Source organism: Hemiscyllium ocellatum, unplaced genomic scaffold, assembly GCF_020745735.1.
Source record: "Hemiscyllium ocellatum isolate sHemOce1 unplaced genomic scaffold, sHemOce1.pat.X.cur. scaffold_532_pat_ctg1, whole genome shotgun sequence".
In the NCBI taxonomy this organism is placed as follows: Eukaryota; Metazoa; Chordata; class Chondrichthyes; order Orectolobiformes; family Hemiscylliidae; genus Hemiscyllium; species Hemiscyllium ocellatum.
Genome location: NW_026869102.1, coordinates 328,363 through 352,693, shown reverse-complemented (window position 1 = coordinate 352,693; position 24,331 = coordinate 328,363). Strand labels below are relative to the sequence as shown.

General features: G+C 47.6%; 1 protein-coding gene across 1 annotated transcript; it reads right to left on the bottom strand.

Moving 5' to 3' along the window:
* Window positions 1-1,395: 1,395 nt before the first annotated feature.
* Window positions 1,396-23,805, bottom strand: LOC132813913 (uncharacterized). Its single transcript, XM_060823298.1, has 2 exons — window positions 23,694-23,805; window positions 1,396-3,410 (listed from the first exon to the last, which is right to left on the bottom strand). Exon 2 carries the CDS (start codon window positions 3,330-3,332, stop codon window positions 2,013-2,015), a length of 1,320 nt encoding a protein of 439 aa, XP_060679281.1. The 5' UTR covers window positions 3,333-3,410; window positions 23,694-23,805; the 3' UTR covers window positions 1,396-2,012.
* Between the last annotated feature and the right edge of the window lie 526 nt (window positions 23,806-24,331).

Here is a 24,331-nt window from a genome sequence, read left to right as displayed (position 1 = left end):
TAGATTTTGAGAAGGGAATAATTGACAATTTAACTGTGCAAGGTCCCTTAGGTTAAGAGTGAACAGAATATGATAGAATTCTTAACTTAAGATGGAAAGTGATTCTGAGGCTAGGGTCCTGAAGTCCTGAAATGAAAGAGAGAAAAATCCTTTTTAGAAATATTCCTACAGTGTGGAAACAGGCCCTTCAGCCCAACAAGTCCACACCGACCCTCCAAACAGTAACCCACCCAGACATTTACCCCTGCTTAGTGCACCTAAGCTACACACCCCTGAACACTATGGGCAATTTAGCATGGCCAATCCACCCTAATGTGCACATCTTTGGACTGTGGGAAGAAACTGGAGCATCTGGACGAAACCCACGCAGACATGGGGAGAATGTGCAAACTCCACACAGACATTCGCCTGAGGCGAGAATTGAACCCAGGTCCCTGGTGCTGTGAGGGAGTAGTGCTAACCGCTGAGCCACTGTGCCATACAATGGGTTATGAGTAAGGGAATATCACTTAAGGGAATGAGGGTAGACATTCAAAGAACACATGAGGGAAATGCAACAAATGTTCATTCATGTCTGACAGAAACATAAAACTGGAAAGATGGCTAAGCCGTGGCTTACAAAGAAAAATCAAAAATAGTATTTTATACAAGGAAGAGGCATACACACTGTGCAGAATTTAAACAGCAGTTTAGAATTCAGGAAAGGAGGACAAAGTGATTGATTAAGAAATAGAAAATAGAAAATGAGAGTCAACTAACAGAGAACATAAAAACTGACCATGAAAGAGAATGTGTGTATGTGAGTACGTGTGAGAGTTGGTGTGTGTGACTCTGAGGGTCAGTGCGGTGTGTGTGTGTGTATATGTGTGTGTGTATATGTGTGTGTGTGTGTGTGTGTGTGTGTGTGTATATGTGTGAGGGTGAGTGTGTGTGACTATGTGTGGGAGTGAGTGTGTGATAATGAGTGAGTGTGTGATAATGAGTGAGTGACTACATGTGAGACTGGGTGTGTGGGAGTGAGTGTGTAATAGTGAGTGAGTGTGTGATAGTGAGTGAGTGACTGTGTGAAAGGGAGTGTATGATAGTGAGTGACTACGTGTAAGAGTGAGTGTGTGGAAGTGAGTGTGTAATAGTGAGTGAGTGACTGCGTGTGAGAGTGAGTGTGTAATAGTGAGTAAGTGACTATGTGTGAGGCTGAGTGTGTGAGAGTGACTGTGTGACTGTGCGTGTTTGTGTTTGTGTGTGTGTTTAGGAGGGGGTTTGTGTCTGTGTCTGTGCATGTGTGTGTGTCTGTGTCTGTGTCTGTGTGTGTGTTTGTGTGTGGGTGTCTGCAGCAGAAATGCTGTAAGCATCATCTCCCTGAAGTGAGCTACAAGGACAGACTACACTCGGGGGTAGGTTTGATTTGAACTTTATTGGAAAATAATGAAGTAAAATTCCTCAAAGGCTGTCTACAGATGAGTAAGCTCAAACCAAATCCTGTCAAAAATTTACAACCTCCAGGACGTGGCACTAACTCTCCCCAAGGTGAGAGATCTAGTCACCCCTAAAATAAATCCAAATCTTAGCTTACAGCACCTCCATCCTCTCTCCTTGGAGTACGAGGACTAACTGTCCCTGGGCTATGGGGGAGGGGGACACTGACTGCCCCCAGAGGACTGGGGTGGGGAAACACTGACCCTCCCGGGGGTTTAGAGCAGATAGACAGTGTTTCTCAGGATCTGGCAAAAAAAAATTCTGCCTGAAGTGAAAATCCACCAACGTAAATGGACACAGAAGGAGAAACAGCTACAGAAGGAGACCATTCAGCCCCTCCTCCAGGCTGTTACACACGAACAGGAGGAGACCATTCAGCCCGGAAAGACTGTTCTGCATTGAAGTTGAAAGCGTATTCTTGAGGCGATCTCCCCTTTCCCCAACATGTGAAGAGGGTTGTGGTGTCAGGAATGGGGCACGGGGAGATGGGAACGTGTTGGGGAAGGAAGCCGAAAGGGCGCAGAGACATGAGGCGCTCAGAAAGCAGTCTTAGGAGCCTCTGATTCTGGTGCCAGCCCCTGGGAAGTGTCAAGGGGTGGGTCAGGGGGAGGCAGATCATTGACAGGAACCACACCATTCTCATTCTTGGAGACTGTGTTGTTTGGCTGCGAGGGTGCGTCCTGTGGAACTATACTTCCTGAGCTCAGGCCATTAGACAGGAGAGGTTCCTGCACTTCCAGTTCCAAGTCTGGGCCCTTCTCCACATCAAGAACTGACGATGTCGGTGCCATGGACTTCCTTTTGAAAGTTGACAGGGAGAGGCGTTTGGAGCTCAAATCCTCATCTTTTTTGTCCTCGGCCGCCTCATTGGACTCTCCATCCTCGGGGAGTGTGACTTTTCCTGCCCAGGTATCATCTGTTTTCTTTTTCCTCTTCCCAGCCTGGAGTACAAAGGCCTGTGAGTGCCCCCTCTTCCTCCTGGCCAACAAACAGCTGACGATGATGATGATAATGAAGGCGAGGCCCAATATCAGAGGGATGATCAAGTATAGACTGATGGTTCTCGATTGTGTAGGTGGAGAGGCAGACTGCGAGGTGACTGCGCTGGTAACAGGGCTATGGCTGGAGGAATCAAAGACCTGGGAGTGGTTTGTTAGAGTCGAAGATTCGATGATAGTGGAGGGACTGGGCTGAGCTGAAGATTCGATGATAGTGGAGGGACTGGGCTGAGCTGAAGATTCGATGATAGTGGAGGGACTGGGCTGAGTTGAAGATTCGATGATAGTGGAGGGACTGGGCTGAGCTGAAGATTCGATGATAGTGGAGGGACTGGGCTGAGCTGAAGATTCGATGATAGTGGAGGGACTGGGCTGAGTTGAAGATTCGATGATAGTGGATGGATTGGTTTGAGTTGAAGGTTTGAAGACTGGAAATGTGCTGGATTGAGTTGTTGACTCACTCGATTGACTCATCGAGGTGATGGCTACAGTGCTGCCTGATGAAAAGTCCGAAGTGAGGATTTGTGGGAAGCCTGTGCTGCTGCTGGTGGTCTGCTCAAAGGGCCTGAAGTCATCAACTGTTGAAGATCTCACTTCCTCACTGACAGAGACATCTTGTCCAGTTAGGGCAGAGATAGGTGGGCTGGAAGCACTAGCGAGAGGGATCAATGCATCCGAACTTGTGGAAGCCATCAACAACATTTGGCTAAGAGATAGGGGCTGGGCAGAATTAGAAGCTGTCACGGCAGATTCAGGAGATGTTGAAACAGGCGATGCAATGATCCCATTCTGACTCGAAGACAATGAAAGAAGATTTGCAAAGACTCCGAGCAAGGGGAGAACACAATGACACAGCATGACGGGACATCGATGAGGGCCACAACACAGCAGACTGAAATAATCTAATCTTGTCAAACCCTTCGGAAACGGCAGTAGCTGCAGAGAGAGGGCAGAGGGAAAGGAAATGATCATCAAGAGACACGGAAAGACACTGCAAAATAAAATCTCCACCGTTTATTGGAGCAATCAGACACTAGCCTCACTGTAACACACTGATATACCCCACACCCCTCACTGTAACACACTGATATATACCACACCCCTCACTGTAACACCCTGATATACCCCACACCCCTCACTTTAACACACTGATATACCCCACACCCCTCACTGTAACACACTGATATATACCACACGCCTCACTGTAACACACTGATATACCCCACACCCCTCACTGTAACACACTGATATATACCACACCCCTCACTGTAACACCCTGATATACCCCACACCCCTCACTTTAACACACTGATATACCCCACACCCCTCACTGTAACACACTGATATACACCACACCCCTCACTGTAACACCCTGATACACCCCACACCCCTCACTGTAACACACTGATATACACCACACCCCTCACTGTAACACCCTGATATACACCACACCCCCCACTGTAACACACTGATATACCCCACACCCCTCACTGTAACACCCTGATATACCCCACACCCCTCACTGTAACACCCTGATATACCCCACACCCCTCACTTTAACACACTGATATATACCACACCCCTCACTGTAACACCCTGATATACCCCACACCCCTCACTGTAACACCCTGATATACCCCATACCCCTCACTGTAATACCCTGATATACCCCACACTCCTCACTGTAACACCCTGATATATACCACACCCGTCACTGTAACACCCTGACATATACCACACCTCTCACTGTAACACTGATATACCCCACACCCCTCACTGTAACACCCTGATACACCCCACACCCCGCACTGTAAAATACCCTGATATACCCCACACCCCTCACTGTAATACCCTGATATACCCCACACCCCTCACTGTAACGCCCTGATATACCCCACACCCCTCACTGTAACACCCTGATATACCCCACACCCCTCACTGTAATACCCTGATATACAGCACACCCCTCACTGTAACACTGATATACCCCACACCCCTCACTGTAACACACTGATATACCCCACACCCCTCACTGTAACACTCTGATATATCGCACACCCCTCACTGTAACACACTGATATACCCCACACCCCTCACTGTAACACTGATATACCACACACCCTCACTGAAACACTGATATACCCCACACCCCTCACTGCAACACAGTGATATAGCCCACACTCCTCACTGTAACACACTGATATACCCCACACCCCTCACTGTAACACTCTGATATACCCCACACCCCTCACTGTAACACACTGATATACCCAACACCTCTCACTGTAACACTGATATATCCCACACCCCTCACTGTAACACACTGATATACGCCGCATCCCTCACTGTAACACTGATATACACCACACCCCTCACTGTAACACCCTGATATACCCCACACCCCTCACTGTAACACCCTGACATATACCACACCTCTCACTGTAACACTGATATACCCCACACCCCTCACTGTAACACCCTGATATACACCACACCCCTCACTGTAACACCCTGATATATACCACACCAGTCACTGTAACACTGATAAACCCCACACCCCTCACTGTAATACCCTGATATACACCACACCCCTCACTGTAACACTGATATACCCCACACCCCTCACTGTAACACACTGATATACCCCACACCCCTCACTGTAACACTCTGATATATCCCACACCCCTCACTGTAACACACTGATATACCCCACACCCCTCACTGTAACACTGATATACCCCACACCCTCACTGAAACACTGATATACCCCACACCCCACACTGCAACACACTGATATAGCCCACACTCCTCACTGTAACACTCTGATATACACCACACCCCTCACTGTACCACCCTGATACACCCCACACCCCACACTGTAACACTCTGATATACACCACACCCCTCACTGTAACACACTGATATACCCCACACCTCTCACTGTAACACTGATATATCCCACACCTCTCACTGTAACACACTGATATACCCCACACCCCTCACTGTAACACTGATATACCCCACACCCCTCAGTGTAACACTCTGATATACACCACACCCCTCACTGTAACACCCTGATATACCCCACACCTCTCACTGTAACACACTGATATACACCACACCCCTCACTGTAACACACTGATATAACCCACACCCCTCACTGTAACACTGATATACCCCACACCTCTCACTGTAACATTGATATACCCCATACCCCTCACTGTAACAATCTGATATACACCACACCCCTCACTGCAACACACTGATATAGCCCACACTCCTGACTGTAACACTGATATACCCCACACGCCTCACAGTAACTCACTGATATACCCCACACCCCTCACTGTAACACACTGATATACCCCACACCTCTCACTGTAACACTGAAATACCCCACACCCTCCCTGTAACACTGATATACCCCACACGCCTCACTGAAACACTGATATACCACACACCCCTCACTGTAACACACTGATATACCCCACACCCCTCACTGTAAAACCCTGATATACCCCACACCCTCACTGTAACACACTGATATACACCACACCCCTCACTGTAACACACTGATATATCCCACACCTCTCACTGTAACACACTGATATACCCCACACCCCTCACTGTAACACCCTGGTATACCCCACACCTCTCACTGTAATACCCTGGTATACACCACACCCCTCACTGTAACACCCTGATATACCCCACACCCCTCACTGTAACACACTGATACACCCCACACCCCTCACTGTAACACACTGATATACCCCACACATCTCATTGTAACACTGAAATACCCCACGTCCTCACTGTAACACTGATATACCACACACCCCTCACTGAAACACTGATATACCCCACACCCCTCACTGCAACACACTGATATACCCCACACCCCTCACTGCAACACACTGATATAGCCGACACTCCTCACTGTAATACCCTGATATAGCCGACACTCCTCACTGTAATACCCTGATATACCCCACACCCCTCACTGTAACACTCTGATATACACCACACGCCTCACTGTAACACACTGATATACCTCACACCTCTCACTGTAACACACTGATATACCCCACATCCCTCACTGTAACACTGATATACCCCACACCTCTCACTGTAACACACTGATATACCCCACACCCCACACTGTAACACACTGATATACCACACACCCCTCACTGTAACTCTGATATATCCCACACCTCTCACTGTAACACACTGATATACCCCACATCCCTCACTGTAACACTGATATACCCCACACTTCTCACTGTAACACTGATATACCCCACCCCCCTCACTGTAACAATGATATACCCCACACCCCTCACTGTAACTCTGATATATCCCACACCTCTCACTGTAACACACTGATATACCCCACATCCCTCACTGTAACACTGATATACCCCACACCTCTCACTGTAACACTGATATACCCCACACCCCTCACTGTAACAATGATATACCCCACACCCCTCACTGTAACACTGATATACCCCACACCCGTCACTGAAACACTGATATACCCCACATCCCTCACTGCAACACACTGATATACCCCACACCCCTCCCTGTAACACTCTGATATACACCACACCCCTCACTGTAACACACTGATATACCCCACAACCCTCACTGTAACACACTGATATGCACCACACCCCTCACTGTAATACTGATATACCTCACACCTCTCACTGTAACACACTGATATACCCCAAACCTCTCACTGTAACACTGATATACCCCACACCCCTCAGTGTAACACTCTGATATACACCACACCCCTCACTGTAACACCCTGATATACCCCACACCACTCACTGTAACACACTGATATACACCACACCCCTCACTGTAACACACTGATATAACCCACACCCCTCACTGTAACACTGATATACCCCACACCTCTCACTGTAACATTGATATACCCCATACCCCTCACTGTAACAATCTGATATACACCACACCCCTCACTGCAACACACTGATATAGCCCACACTCCTGACTGTAACACTGATATACCCCACACGCCTCACAGTAACTCACTGATATACCCCACACCCCTCACTGTAACACACTGATATACCCCACACCTCTCACTGTAACACTGAAATACCCCACACCCTCCCTGTAACACTGATATACCCCACACGCCTCACTGAAACACTGATATACCACACACCCCTCACTGTAACACACTGATATACCCCACACCCCTCACTGTAAAACCCTGATATACCCCACACCCTCACTGTAACACACTGATATACACCACACCCCTCACTGTAACACACTGATATATCCCACACCTCTCACTGTAACACACTGATATACCCCACACCCCTCACTGTAACACCCTGGTATACCCCACACCTCTCACTGTAATACCCTGATATACCCCACACCCCTCACTGTAACACACTGATACACCCCACACCCCTCACTGTAACACACTGATATACCCCACACATCTCATTGTAACACTGAAATACCCCACGTCCTCACTGTAACACTGATATACCACACACCCCTCACTGAAACACTGATATACCCCACACCCCTCACTGCAACACACTGATATACCCCACACCCCTCACTGCAACACACTGATATAGCCGACACTCCTCACTGTAATACCCTGATATAGCCGACACTCCTCACTGTAATACCCTGATATACCCCACACCCCCACTGTAACACTCTGATATACACCACACGCCTCACTGTAACACACTGATATACCTCACACCTCTCACTGTAACACACTGATATACCCCACATCCCTCACTGTAACACTGATATACCCCACACCTCTCACTGTAACACACTGATATACCCCACACCCCACACTGTAACACACTGATATACCCCACACCCCTCACTGTAACTCTGATATATCCCACACCTCTCACTGTAACACACTGATATACCCCACACCCCTCACTGTAACACTGATATACCCCACACCTCTCACTGTAACACTGATATACCCCACACCCCTCACTGTAACAATGATATACCCCACACCCCTCACTGTAACACTGATATACACCACACCCGTCACTGAAACACTGATATACCCCACATCCCTCACTGCAACACACTGATATACCCCACACCCCTCCCTGTAACACTCTGATATACACCACACCCCTCACTGTAACACCCTGATATACCCCACAACCCTCACTGTAACACACTGATATACACCACACCCCTCACTGTAATACTAATATACCTCACACCTCTCACTGTAACACACTGATATATCCCACACCTCTCACTGTAACACACTGATATACCCCAAACCCCTCACTGTAACACACTGATATATCCCACACCTCTCACTGTAACACACTGATATACCCCAAACCTCTCACTGTAACACTGATATACCCCACATCCTCACTGTAACACACTGATATATCCCACACCTCTCACTGTAACACACTGATATACCCCAAACCCCTCACTGTAACACCCTGATATATACCACACCCGTCACTGTAACACCCTGACATATACCACACCTCTCACTGTAACACTGATATACCCCACACCCCTCACTGTAACGCCCTGATATACCCCACACCCCTCACTGTAACACCCTGATATACCCCACACCCCTCACTGTAATACCCTGATATACAGCACACCCCTCACTGTAACACTGATATACCCCACACCCCTCACTGTAACACTCTGATATATCACACACCCCTCACTGTAACACACTGATATACCCCACACCCCTCACTGTAACACACTGATATACCCCACACCCCTCACTGTAACACTGATATACCCCACACCCCCACTGAAACACTGATATACCCCACACCCCTCACTGCAACACAGTGATATAGCCCACACTCCTCTCACTGTAACACACTGATATACCCCACACCCCTCACTGTAACACTCTGATATACACCACACCCCTCACTGTAACAGCCTGATACACCCCACACCCCTCAATGTAACACACTGATATACACCACACCCCTCACTGTAACACACTGATATACCCCACACCTCTCACTGTAACACTGATATATCCCACACCTCTCACTGTAACACACTGATATACGCCGCATCCCTCACTGTAACACTGATATACCCCACACCTCTCACTGTAACACTGATATACACCACACCCCTCACTGTAACACCCTGATATACCCCACACCCCTCACTGTAACACCCTGATATATACCACACCCGTCACTGTAACACCCTGACATATACCACACCTCTCACTGTAACACTGATATACCCCACACCCCTCACTGTAACGCCCTGATATACCCCACACCCCTCACTGTAACACCCTGATATACCCCACACCCCTCACTGTAATACCCTGATATACAGCACACCCCTCACTGTAACACTGATATACCCCACACCCCTCACTGTAACACTCTGATATATCGCACACCCCTCACTGTAACACACTGATATACCCCACACCCCTCACTGTAACACACTGATATACCCCACACCCCTCACTGTAACACTGATATACCCCACACCCCCACTGAAACACTGATATACCCCACACCCCTCACTGCAACACAGTGATATAGCCCACACTCCTCTCACTGTAACACACTGATATACCCACACACCCCTCACTGTAACACTCTGATATACACCACACCCCTCACTGTAACACCCTGATACACCCCACACCCCTCAATGTAACACACTGATATACACCACACCCCTCACTGTAACACACTGATATACCCCACACCTCTCACTGTAACACTGATATATCCCACACCCCTCACTGTAACACACTGATATACGCCGCATCCCTCACTGTAACACTGATATACCCCACACCTCTCACTGTAACACTGATATACACCACACCCCTCACTGTAACACACTGATATACACCACACCCCTCACTGTAACACCCTGATATACCCCACACCCCTCACTGTAACACCCTGACATATACCACACCTCTCACTGTAACACTGATATACCCCACACCCCTCACTGTAACACACTGATATACCCCACACCCCTCACTGTAACACCCTGATATACACCACACCCCTCACTGTAACACCCTGATATATACCACACCAGTCACTGTAACACTGATAAACCCCACACCCCTCACTGTAATACCCTGATATACACCACACCCCTCACTGTAACACTGATATACCCCACACCCCTCACTGTAACACACTGATATACCCCACACCCCTCACTGTAACACTCTGATATATCCCACACCCCTCACTGTAACACTGATATACCACACACCCTCACTGAAACACTGATATACCCCACACCCCACACTGCAACACACTGATATAGCCCACACTCCTCACTGTAACACACTGATATACCCCACACCCCTCACTGTAACACACTGATATACACCACACCCCTCACTGTAACACCCTGATACACCCCACACCCCTCACTGTAACACACTGATATACACCACACCCCTCACTGTAACACACTGATATACCCCACACCCCTCACTGTAACACTGATATACCCCACACCCTCACTGAAACACTGATATACCCCACACCCCACACTGCAACACACTGATATAGCCCACACCTCTCACTGTAACACACTGATATACCCCACACCCCTCACTGTAACACTGATATACCCCACACCCCTCAGTGTAACACTCTGATATACACCACACCCCTCACTGTAACACCCTGATATACCCCACACCTCTCACTGTAACACACTGATATACACCACACCCCTCACTGTAACACACTGATATAACCCACACCCCTCACTGTAACACTGATATACCCCACACCTCTCACTGTAACATTGATATACCCCACACCCCTCACTGTAACAATCTGATATACACCACACCCCTCACTGCAACACACTGATATAGCCCACACCCCTGACTGTAACACTGATATACCCCACACGCCTCACAGTAACTCACTGATATACCCCACACCCCACACTGTAACACACTGATATACCCCACACCCCTCACTGTAACACACTGATATACCCCACACCTCTCACTGTAACACTGAAATACCCCACACCCCCCCTGTAACACTGATATACCCCACACCCCTCACTGAAACACTGATATACCACACACCCCTCACTGTAACACACTGATATACCCCACACCCCTCACTGTAAAACCCTGATATACCCCACACCCTCACTGTAACACACTGATATACACCACACCCCTCACTGTAACACACTGATATATCCCACACCTCTCACTGTAACACACTGATATACCCCAAACCCCTCACTGTAACACACTGATATACCCCACACCCCTCACTGTAACACACTGATATACCCCACACCCCTCACTGTAACACCCTGGTATACCCCACACCTCTCACTGTAATACCCTGGTATACACCACACCCCTCACTGTAACACCCTGATATACCCCACACCCCTCACTGTAACACACTGATATACCCCACACATCTCACTGTAACACTGAAATACCCCACGTCCTCACTGTAACACTGATATACCACACACCCCTCACTGAAACACTGATATACCCCACACCCCTCACTGCAACACACTGATATACCCCACACCCCTCACTGTAAAACCCTGATATACCCCACACCCCACACTGTAACACACTGATATACCCCACACCCCTCACTGCAACACACTGATATACCCCACACCCCACACTGTAACACACTGATATACCCCACACCCCTCACTGTAACACCCTGATATACCCCACATCCCTCACTGTAACACTGATATACCCCACACCTCTCACTGTAACACACTGATATACCCCACAGCCCACACTGTAACACACTGATATACCCCACACCCCTCACTGTAACTCTGATATATCCCACACCTCTCACTGTAACACATTGATATACCCCACATCCCTCACTGTAACACTGATATACCCCACACCTCTCACTGTAACACTGATATACCCCACACCCCTCACTGTAACACTGATATACCCCACACCCCTCACTGAAACACTGATATACCCCACATCCCTCACTGCAACACACTGATATACCCCACACCCCTCCCTGTAACACTCTGATATACACCACACCCCTCACTGTAACACTGATATACCCCACAACCCTCACTGTAACACACTGATATACGCCACACCCCTCACTGTAATACTGATATACCTCACACCTCTCACTGTAACACACTGATATATCCCACACCTCTCACTGTAACACACTGATATACCCCAAACCCCTCACTGTAACACACTGATATATCCCACACCTCTCACTGTAACACACTGATATACCCCAAACCTCTCACTGTAACACTGATATACCCCACATCCTCACTGTAACACACTGATATATCCCACACCTCTCACTGTAACACACTGATATACCCCAAACCCCTCACTGTAACACCCTGATATACCCCACACCTCTCACTGTAACACACTTATATATCCCACACCCCTCAGTGTAACACCCTGATATACCCCACACCTCTCACTGTAATACCCTGATATACACCACACCCCTCACTGGAACACCCTGATATACCCCACACCCCTCAGTGTAACACACTGATATACCCCACACCCCTCACTGTAACACACTGAAACACCCCACACCCTCCACTGTAACACACTGATATACCCCTCACTGTAACACACTGATACACCCCACACCCTTCACTGTAACACACTGAAATACCCCACACCTCTCACTGTAACACTGATATACCCCACACCCCTCACTGTAACACACTGATATACCCCACACCCCAAACTGTAACACACTGATATACCCCACACCTCTCACTGTAACACACTGATATACCCGACACCCCAAACTGTAACACACTGATATACCCCACACCCCTCACTGTAACACACTGATATACCCCACACCCCTCACTGTAATACCCTGATATACACCACACCCCTCACTGAAACACTGATATACCACACACCCCTCACTGTAACACACTGATATACCCCACACCCCTCACTGTAAAACCCTGATATACCCCACACCCCTCACTGTAACACACTGATATACCCCACACCCACACTGTAACACACTGATATACCCCACATCCCTCACTGAAACACTGATATACCCCACACCCCTCACTGCAACACACTGATATAGCCCAAACTCCTCACTGTAACACTCTGATATACACCACACCCCTCACTGTAACACCCTGATATACCCCACACCCCTCACTGTAATACTGATATACCCCACACCTCTCACTGTAACACTGATATACCCCACACCCTCACTGTAACACACTGATATACCTCACACCCCTCACTGTAACACACTGATATACCCCACATCCCTCACTGTAACACTGATATACCCCACACCCCTCACTGTAACACACTGATATACCCCACACCCCTCACTGTAATACTCTGATATACACCACACCTCTCACTGTAACACACTTATATATCCCACACCCCTCAATGTAACACCCTGATATACCCCACACCTCTCACTGTAACACACTGACATACCCCACACCCCTCACTGTAACACTGATATATCCCACACCCCTCACTGTAACACACTGATATACCCCACACCCCTCACTGTAACACTCTGATATACACCACACCCTCATTATAACACTCTGATATACCCCACACGCCTCACTGTAACATCCTGATATACCCCACACCCCTCACTGTAACACACTGATATACCCCACATCTCCCACTGTAACACCCTGATATACCCCACACCCCTCACTTTAACACACTGATATACCCCACACCCCTCACTGAAACACACTGATATATCCCACACCCCTTACTGTAACACCGTGATATACCCCACATCCCTTACTGTAACTCTCTGATATACCCCACACCCCTCACTGTAACACAGTGATATACCCCACACCCCTCACTGAAACACACTGATATATCCCACACCCCTTACTGTAACACCGTGATATACCCCACATCCCTTACAGTAACACCCTGATATACCCCACACCCCTCACTGTAACACCGTGATATACCCCACATTCCTCACTGTAACACTCTGATATACCCCACACCCCTCACTGTAACACACTGATATATCCCACACCCCTCACTGTAACACCCTGATATATCCCACACACCTCACTGTAACACTCTGATATACCCCAGACCCCTCACTGTAACATCCTGATATACCCCACACCCTTCACTGTATCACACTGACATACCCCACCCCGTTCACTGTAACACACTGATATACCCCACACCCTACTCTGTAACACAGATATACCCCACACCGCTCACTGTAACTCTCTGATATACCCCACACCCTGATATACCTCAAACCCCTCACTCTAACAACCTGATATACCCCACACCCCTCACTGTAACACACTGATATACTCCACACCTCTCACTTTAACACACTGATATATCCCACACCCCTCTCTGTAACATACTGATATAAACCACACCCCTCACTGTAACACACTGATATACCCCACATCTCTCCCAGTAACACCCTGATGTACACCACACCCCTCACTGTAACGCACTGATATACCCCACACCCCACGCTGTAACATACTGATATAACCCACACCCCTCACTGTAAATTACTGATATACCCCACACTCCTCACTGTAACACATTGATATACCCCACACCCCTCACTGTAACACCCTGATATACTCCACACGCCTCACTGTAACACACTGATATACCCCACACCCCTCACTGTAACACCCTGATATACCTCACACCCCTCACTGTAACACACTGATATATCCCACAATCCTCACTGTAACACACTGATATACACCACACTCCTCACTGTAACACCCTGATATACCCCACACCCCTCACTCTAACACCCTGATATACCCCACACCCTGATATACCCCACACCCCTCACTGTAACACCCTGATTTACCCCACATCCCTCACTGTAACACACTGATATACCCTACACTCCTCACTGTTACACACTGATATACCCCACATCCCTCACTGTAACACACTGATATACCCCACACTCCTCACTGTAACACACTGATATACCCCACACCCCTCACTGTAACACCCTGATATACCCCACACCCTGATATACCCCACACCCCTCACTGTAACACTGATATACCCCACACTCTTCACTGTAACACCCTGATATACCCCACACCCTGATATACCCCACACCCCTCACTGTAACCCCCGATATACCCCACACTCCTCACTGTAACACCCTGATATATTCCACACCCTGATATACCCCACACCCTGATATAACCCACACCCTGATATACCCCACAGCCTGTTTTACAGTTTTCCTTTCTGATTTGATTTGATTTATTAATGCCACATGTTCTGTGTTACAGTGAAAAGTTTTGTTTGACATTTTGTGCGGGCAGACCATTCTATTCTAGAGTATCGGCTAAACAGACAAGGATGCAGGATGCACTGTTACACACCAGCCCAGGAGGTACAGGGAGATTAACAGGATGTCAAATTAAAGAGATCCATTCAAACGCTCTCTCTCTCTCTCTCTCCCCTCCCGCGCCCTTTCTCCTCTTTGTCTTGCAGATGGTTTTTCTCTCTCTCGCTCTCTGTTTTATTTATTTAAAGCTGTTCCCGTTGCAGTCACTCTGAGAAATGGCTAGAATAGGTTGTGGGAGGGACTGTGCTGATTTCACAGTTTGTTACACCCCAATGAGAACAGGAAGCTGTGTTTCTGCGGTTTGCTAGCAATCATTGTTTCTGCCTCCACAAAACCAACAGGGCGAGGATTTTAACGTTCTCTGACCCCTGATCAAGTCACGCAAGCCTTTCCTCTTTTTGACTCTACCCAGTACCCATCCTGCTGTCAGGAGAGGTCCTGCACTGATGGTTCTGGAACAGAGAGTCAGGGAATGGGGAGGAAGGAGACTTTAGGATTTAATGAGGCTCTGTCAGCCTTTTCCCGTGTCTGGAGTCACATATGGGTCAGACTGGGTAAGGAAGGCAGATTTCTCTCCCTAAAGGATCTGAGTGAACCTGATGGCTTTTATAATGACCACCGACTGATCGCCAATCACACATCGTTTTTATTCCAGATTTTTATTGAGTTCAGATTTCACCATCTGCCACCAGTGGGATTTGAACATTAACCTAGAGTTCCGAATTACTCATTTAGTGAGAGCAACACCATTTCACCAGTAAGTCCCTCAGTGTGAGAGTCTTTCTGTGACTATGTGACTGTCTGTCTGAACGTCTGTGTGACTGTGTATCTGTCTGAGAGTGTCCCTGTAACTGTGTGTGTCAGGGAGTTTCTGCATATGTTTGTACATGTATTTATGTATCTGTCTAGGTGTCTGTGTTTGTGTCTGTGAGTGTGAACCTGCCTCTCCCACACTCTCAGAAAGTACATTCCAGACCCTAACCCCTCGAGTGAACCTCCCTCTCCCCCCACACTCTCAGACAGTATGTTCCAGACCCTAACCCTTTGAGTGAACCTCCCCCTCCCCCCAGACTCTCAGATAGTATGTTCCAGACCCTAACTCCTTGAGTGAACCTCCCCCTTCCCCCACGCTCTCAGACAGTATGTTCCAGACCCTAACCCCTCAAGTGAACCTCCCCCTCCCCCCACACTCTCAGACAGTATGTTCCAGACCCTAACCCCTCGAGTGAACCTCCCCCTCCCCCCACACTCTCAGACAGTACGTTCCAGACCCTAACCCCTCGAGTGAACCTCCCCCTCCCCCCACACTCTCAGACAGTACGTTCCAGACCCTAACCCCTCGAGTGAACCTCCCCCTCCCCCCACACTCTCAGACAGTACGTTCCAGACCCTAACCCCTCGAATGAACCTCCCTCCACAAATATTTCATGGAAAAAAAACCTAGAACTCAAACTAGAGTCAGGAAGGAAGGAAATAGGTGCTTGTGGAACTGTTCTGAAGTGTGAACTGGTGAAAACAATGGAGGTCAGCAGAGATAACATCAGAAATGTTCACCAATGATGGCACAACGTTCAACACTATTTGTAACTTCACAGATACAGGCTTGGACTGACCAATCGCAAATAACGTTCACCCTGCACAAATGCCAGGAAATAATCATTTTCCATAAGAGGTAATTTAACCAACGTCTGTTGACATTACCATCACTGAATTCCCCCACTATTAACACCCTGGCATTCACTATTGACCGCAGCAATACAGTGGCTACAAGACCAACCCAGAGGCTGGGAATACCGCAGCAAGTAACTCACCTCCTGACTCCCCACAGTCTGTCCACTATTGACAAGGCACAAGTCAGATATGCAATGGGACATTCCTCACTTGCCTGGATGGGTGTAGCTCCAACAATGTTCTAGAAGCTTAATAGCATCCAGGACAAAGCAGCCCCACTTGATTGGCACCACATCTACAAACACCTCCTCCCTCCACCACCGACACTCAGTAGCAGCAGCGTGTACCATCTACAAGACACACTTCATGAATTCAGCAAAGATCCTCAGACAGCACCTTCCAAACCCCCAGAGGAGAAAGGCAGCAGATACATGGGAACACCATCACCTGCAAGTTCCCTTCCAAGCCATTCATCATCCTGACTTGGGAATATATGGGCCGTTCCTTCAGTGTGGCTGACTCAGAATCCTGGGCACTGTGTAGGTGTCCCTACACAACACAGGACAGCAGCAATTCAAGAAAGTAGCATACACCCCCCCACCCCCTCCACTTTCTGCAGGGGGTGGTTAGAGAAAGGTAATAAATGTTGGACCCAGCCCAGTAACACCCAGATCCTGTGAATAAACAAAGAGTCTCGCTGAAGCTGACCTGAGAATGAAAAGGTAGCCTCTGTGTGAATAATTTGCTGATAAGATTGATGCCTCACTCTCCTTCCAATTCCCTGTACCACATTCCAGCTCCAAGCCCATTACACCGAAGGAAACAACTTTTCTCAGATTACCTTCCATTTTTCTGTCAATCATCTCAATCCTCCTGTGTGCAGGGATCACTCTGTCCTCATTGACTTGATGAAAAACCCCTTCACATTCCCAGACACCTCTCCCACTTAACCATCTCAGCTCCAGGGGAATGATCCTGATCTCTGCAGGTGAACTGAAACCCTCTCCTCAGCCCCTGGAGGGAGCTCCCTTCACAACCTGTCCATGATCAAGGCCCCATTCCCAAAGCATGGAATTGGACACAGTATTCTGACCACGAGCCAGTCAGCGATGAAAAAATTTGTGTTTATTTGTAAAATTCAGTGTGTTTCTCTTTCTCTTTCCTCTGGACAGCTTAATGTAGAGCATTGAGCACAGAATTCTTCAAAGATTTACGTCTAGACACGCCCTGAGAATCGTCAGTCTTTGAACCCCATCACCCTAACCCTAACCCTAAACCTATCCCTATCCCTATCCCTAACCCTAACCCTAACCCTAACCCTATCCCTATCCCTAACCCTAACCCTAACGCTAACCCTATCCCTATCCCTAACCCTAACCCTATCCCTATCCCTAACCCTAACCCTAACCCTAACCCTAACTTGTCTATCAACAGATTATTGAACCTCATACTTGCCAGTTGTGAATTTCCACTTGCACCTAAATGTTCATTTCGCCAGCCCATTGACTCCTATCCTCCTCACCATTTCATCTCCCAACAGCATGCCTCAAGCCCAGAAGACAGAAGTAGGCTGTTCAGCCCATCTAATCTTCTCTGCCGTTCAGTGAGAACGTGGCTCATCCCTAACTCCACTTCTATCTGTCTCAGCCTTGGATATACTGGATGACCCAGCCTCGACAGTAAATAATTCCACAGATTAATTCCCTGATTATTTTAAAAGAGAGAGAAGCTCCGAAACATGGAGTGCTGAGGAAGCTGAAAGTTCTTGTGCATGAAACACAAAAAGTTAGCAATTAGTCCCAATAATCGCAGAATTTACAGTACAAAAGGAAACCATTCTACCCATTGTGTGTGCCAGCTCCTGGCAGAGGAACCTTGTTAGTCCCATTTAACAGCTCCATTTCTGTAGCCCTCCAATTTAATCCCGTTCAAATTTATATCCAGCTCGCTTCTGAAACCTGTAGAATCTACATACATCACTCTCCCAGGCAGTGCATTCCTAATCCTAGGAATGAGTAAAGAAATTTCTCCTCATCTGACTTCTACCTCTCTCATTGACAATTGTGAAATTATGTGTTGCTGGAAAAGCTCTGATGCTGCCTGACCTGCTGCGCTTTTCCAGCACCACATTCTTGACTCTCATCTCCAGCATCTGCAGTCCTCACTTTTGCCTCAATGTGAAATACCACCGGGTGGAAATAGGGTATCCTCCTTTGCCCTGGCAAAACTCTTCATGATTTTCAACCCCTCAATCATGTCACCTCTTAATCTTCTCTGTTCCAAAGAGAATAAGCCAATTTATACAGTCATAGAGATGTACAGCACAGAAACAGACCCTCGATCCAACTCTCCATCCCAACCAGTATCCTAAATTAATCTAGTCCCATTTGTTGGCATTTCGCCCGTATCCCTCCAAACCCTTCCTATTCATGTCCCCATCCAGATGCCTTTTAAATGTTGTAATTGTACCAGCCTCCGCCACTTCCTCTGGCAGCTCATTCCACACACACAGCAACCTCTGAAAAAGTTTTATATCGTTCCCGTCCCTAATCTGTTCTTGTATATTAAAAGTCCTGGTATCATTCTAGTAAATCAGCTCTGCACTCTCTCCAGAGAATGACATCCTTTAAATAAGGTGCCCAGAACTGAACAGAATACAGGTACTCCAAATGTGGTTTGACCAATAATTTGTAGAGATGTAATATCACTTGCTTTTATACTCGATGCCTCTATTTATAAACAACTATTTCAACGTCAAGATTAGAGTGATGCTGGGATGCTGTGCTTTTCCAGCACCACTCTAACCTTGACTCCGATCTCCATCATCTGCAATCCTCACTTTCACCTGATTGTTTGAATGTACCTGGTCACCTTCAGAGGATCATGCACGTGAACCCAGAGGTCCGTCTGCTCCTGTACTCCTCTCAAGCTTATACCGTGGACTCTGTATTATCTCTCTGTAAATGTCTTCAACCAAAATGCGTTCCTTCCCATTTCTCTACATTGAAATTCATTTGCCAGGTGACTGCCCATTTGGCAAAATTATGAGTGTCCCTTTGAAGTCGCTGTCTATCACAATTCCCTGTTATCCCTGGATTGTAACCCAACACCAATCCCTGGGGAATACCGCTTCCAACAATCTGAGAGATGCCCATCTATACCTACCCTCTGATTCCTTGTTTATTGTCCATTTCTAATACATGCTGCCAAGGACCTAACAATCCTAAACATTTCTAAGTTGCTAACCAACCCAACTCTGAAGCAAATGTTTTCTGAAGCACTTAAGAGGGCAAGTGAAATTTGAACCTTTATTGCTGGAGGGTTGGTACTGTGTCACAACAGTCCACGTGTTACTGTGGGGTACTGTGTACAATTTTGGTCCTGGGGTCAAGAAAGGATCTCGTGGTTTTGGAGACAATTCAGTAGAGATTAATTGGTTGATTACTGTAATGAATGGCTTGATTTATTAAGAACATCTAAAGAGTTTTGGGCTTTATTCATTAGCATTAGAAGAATGAGTGGTGATTTTTTAAAAACATACAAGATTTTGAGGGTAGATGTGGAGAAGAGGGGGTCACAGAATTTAATCATAAAGCTTTTACAGAACACAGAGAGAGAGAGAGAGAGTGAGAGATTGGCTCTTCAGCCCATCGGGTCTGTACTGATCTAGCACCTTAAACAGAAGAATTAGCTGCAGTGAGGGAATGTACAAGGCTACAGAGGAACAGGCAGGAGGATTTTCAGTCTCACTTGATTGCTCCTGGGGTGGGGGGAGTCCTCAGGAATGTTATGGTCTGCATTTGATCTCCTCCTCATGGTCCACCGTTCAGTGCCTTGGCTGAAGGTGCAATACAGAGGGACTTTGGCCCCGGTTTTACTGATGAGCCTGAGCTCTGCCTCGTGTGGAGTCAGCAGCCAGGGGCTGGTCCATACTCAGTGAGTGTCAGCCACAGCTGGATGCAGTGGGAAAATGATGAGAGGCACATTGGAGTCGAGCTTTCCTTTCCAGCCCTCTTTGAAGTTTGTATCAGGTATAGACAGGGTGAGTAAGAAGATGTTTAGCGTGTCTGCCTGCGAGTATCAGGAGTGGGGGAACGTCACTGACATTGTACAGGACATTGGTGAGGCCTCTTATGGAGGACTGTGTCCAGTTCTGGTTGCCCTGTTATAGGAAGGATAAGCGGGAGAGGGTTATGCAGAGATTTAGAAGGATATTGCTAGGAACAGAAGGTTTGAGTTATAAGGAGAGGATGACATATTTTTTCCCTGGTGTGTAGGAGGTTGTAGAGGTTTATAAAATCATGTCAGGTATAGAGAGAATTGATGATACATGTCTTTTCCCTAAGATGAGAAACTTCAAGAGGAGGGAACACAATTTCAAGGTGAAAGGAGAGAGATCTAAAAAAGACACGAGGGGCAAATATTTTACACAGAGGGTGGTTCACGTGTGGAGTGAACTTCCTGAGGAAGTGATGGACGTGGGTACAATGTCAAGGTTTAAAAGACATTTGGATAAGTACATGAGTAGGAAAGATTTGGTGGGATATGGGCGAGGAGCAGGCAGGTGGGACTAGTTTAGTTTGGGATTAGGATCGGTTATCTCTGTGCTGTACAAGTCTATGTCTCTATGACTCAGGCTTGAGTTTAGGAGGTGGGAGGGGACTGAATTGAGACAGCAGCCTGCTGTAAAGAGATTCTGGAGAAAGGCGAATGTGAGAGAGAGAGAGATTGAGAGAGGGGGTCCAAACAAACGGCAAATTAACCTGAAACGAAGCTCAGAAATTTTGAGAGATGGGTCAGTAATTGGCCTTTCCTTTTTCTGGACAGGACATACTGATCAATTTCCCATCTTTGTACAGTATAAATCAACCATAATCTCACAAACAGCGAGAATGTATTAGAGAGGCTGTATGGTCCCGTTTTGTTCCTATATACCCAATCTCCAAATGTCTCTCTCCCCCAATCCGGTTCACTCCCCATGCCAGTCTCTCTCTCTCTCTCTTGCTGTCTGTCCACAGCGCCACCTTTCCCTCTCCATTCCTATCTCCGTCAAATCACTCAGCCCTATCAGAGGTAACAGCACCCATTGACAGGGTGGGGCTGGAGTTATTGAGGTTACAGGTGATGGAGGGAGTGAATGGTGGGCTAACATCTCAGCTCCCGCAGAGATCTCTCCCCAGATTCCCCCTTCACATCCAGGGACTCCTAGTAACTTGGAGACACATTTCTCAAACAAAACTTCTTCAAATTCAAACTAACCGATTCCTCCACACAGCCAGTGTACGGAATAAACCAAGACAGGATACGATCTCCCTCTCTGCACATCTCTACCGTTCACATCTGTTACACCTTCCTGAGTCTCTCTCTTTCTCTCCTTCTCTCTTTTTTTTAACCAAATCATTGCTACCCTTTCCTTTATGTCTCTCTCTCTCTCTCCCCTTCTCACTCTTTCTCTTTATCTCTACCTCTATCTTCTCTGTCTCCCTTACAACCATCTCTGTTTCCCCCTCTCCCTCGGTCTTCTTGCCCTGGGATTTAGCTCTGGCTCTCTCAGTTTTTGCATCTCTCTTTTGGTCTCTTGCTTTTTCTCTCCATTCCCCACCCCCTTCCCTCTCTCCTGCTCACTGTCTATGCCTGCTCTCTCTGTCTCTCATGCCGTCTCCCTCTCTCTCTCTCTCACCATCTCCCTATCACTGTATGTCTCTTGCTCCCTCTTGCTCTCCATCTCCTTGTCACTCTTTGTGTCTTGTGCTCTCTGTCTCTCTGTCACTATCTCTTTCTCTGGCACTCACCTGGTTCCCTTTCTCTCGCAATGTTTCCCTCTGTCTCAACTCCATGTCCCTTCCTCTTTATGTCTCACTTTGCCTCTTTCTGTCTCTCACTCTCTGTCTCTCTGTGTCTCTCCATCTGCCTCTTACTGTTCCTTTCTGTCTCTCCGTCTCTCACTCTGCCTCTTTATCTCCCACTATCTTCTACACTCCCAGATTGTCCTCACTGTAGGACTGATGGACAAACAGATGAGCTGTAAACGCAGGTCCTGGGTGAAAGGTTGAACTGGTCTGAGAATGAGCTGACCTACCGGATCCCTTGGTCTCTGATCTTGGGATGCCACTAGATTTCTTGCAGCTCCTGCTGCGTCTGGCCCAACCAGCTCTCACTGGATTTAGGTGGAGCAGAATTTTACCAGTTCTCTGAATCAGCTCATTTCCTGTTTCTCTCAATCTCTCAACAGGAAGTGGATGAATTGACGATTGTTATCTCGATAATGCTTCATCACTCAGAACTGAAACAGCAGGATGAGGCCATTCAGCCCCTCCAGCTTGCTTCACCAGTCAATATAATCGTGACTCATCTTTCGATATCCTCACGTAAAAAATGAGGTCTGCAGATGCTGGAGATCACAGCTGCAAATGTGTTGCTGGTCAAAGCACAGCAGGCCAGGCAGCATCTCAGGAATAGGGAATTCGACGTTTCGAGCATAAGCCCTTCATCAGGAATAAGAGAGAGTAGCCAAGCCGGCTGAGATAAAAGGTAGGGAGGAGGGACTAGGGGAAGGGGCGATGGAGGTGGGATAGGTGGAAGGAGGTCAAGGTGAGGGTGATAGGCCGGAGTGGGGTGGGGGCGGAGAGGTCAGGAAGAGGATTGCAGGTTAGGAGGGCGGTGCTGAGTTGAGGGAACCAACTGAGACAAGGTGGGGGGAGGGAAATGAGGAAGCTG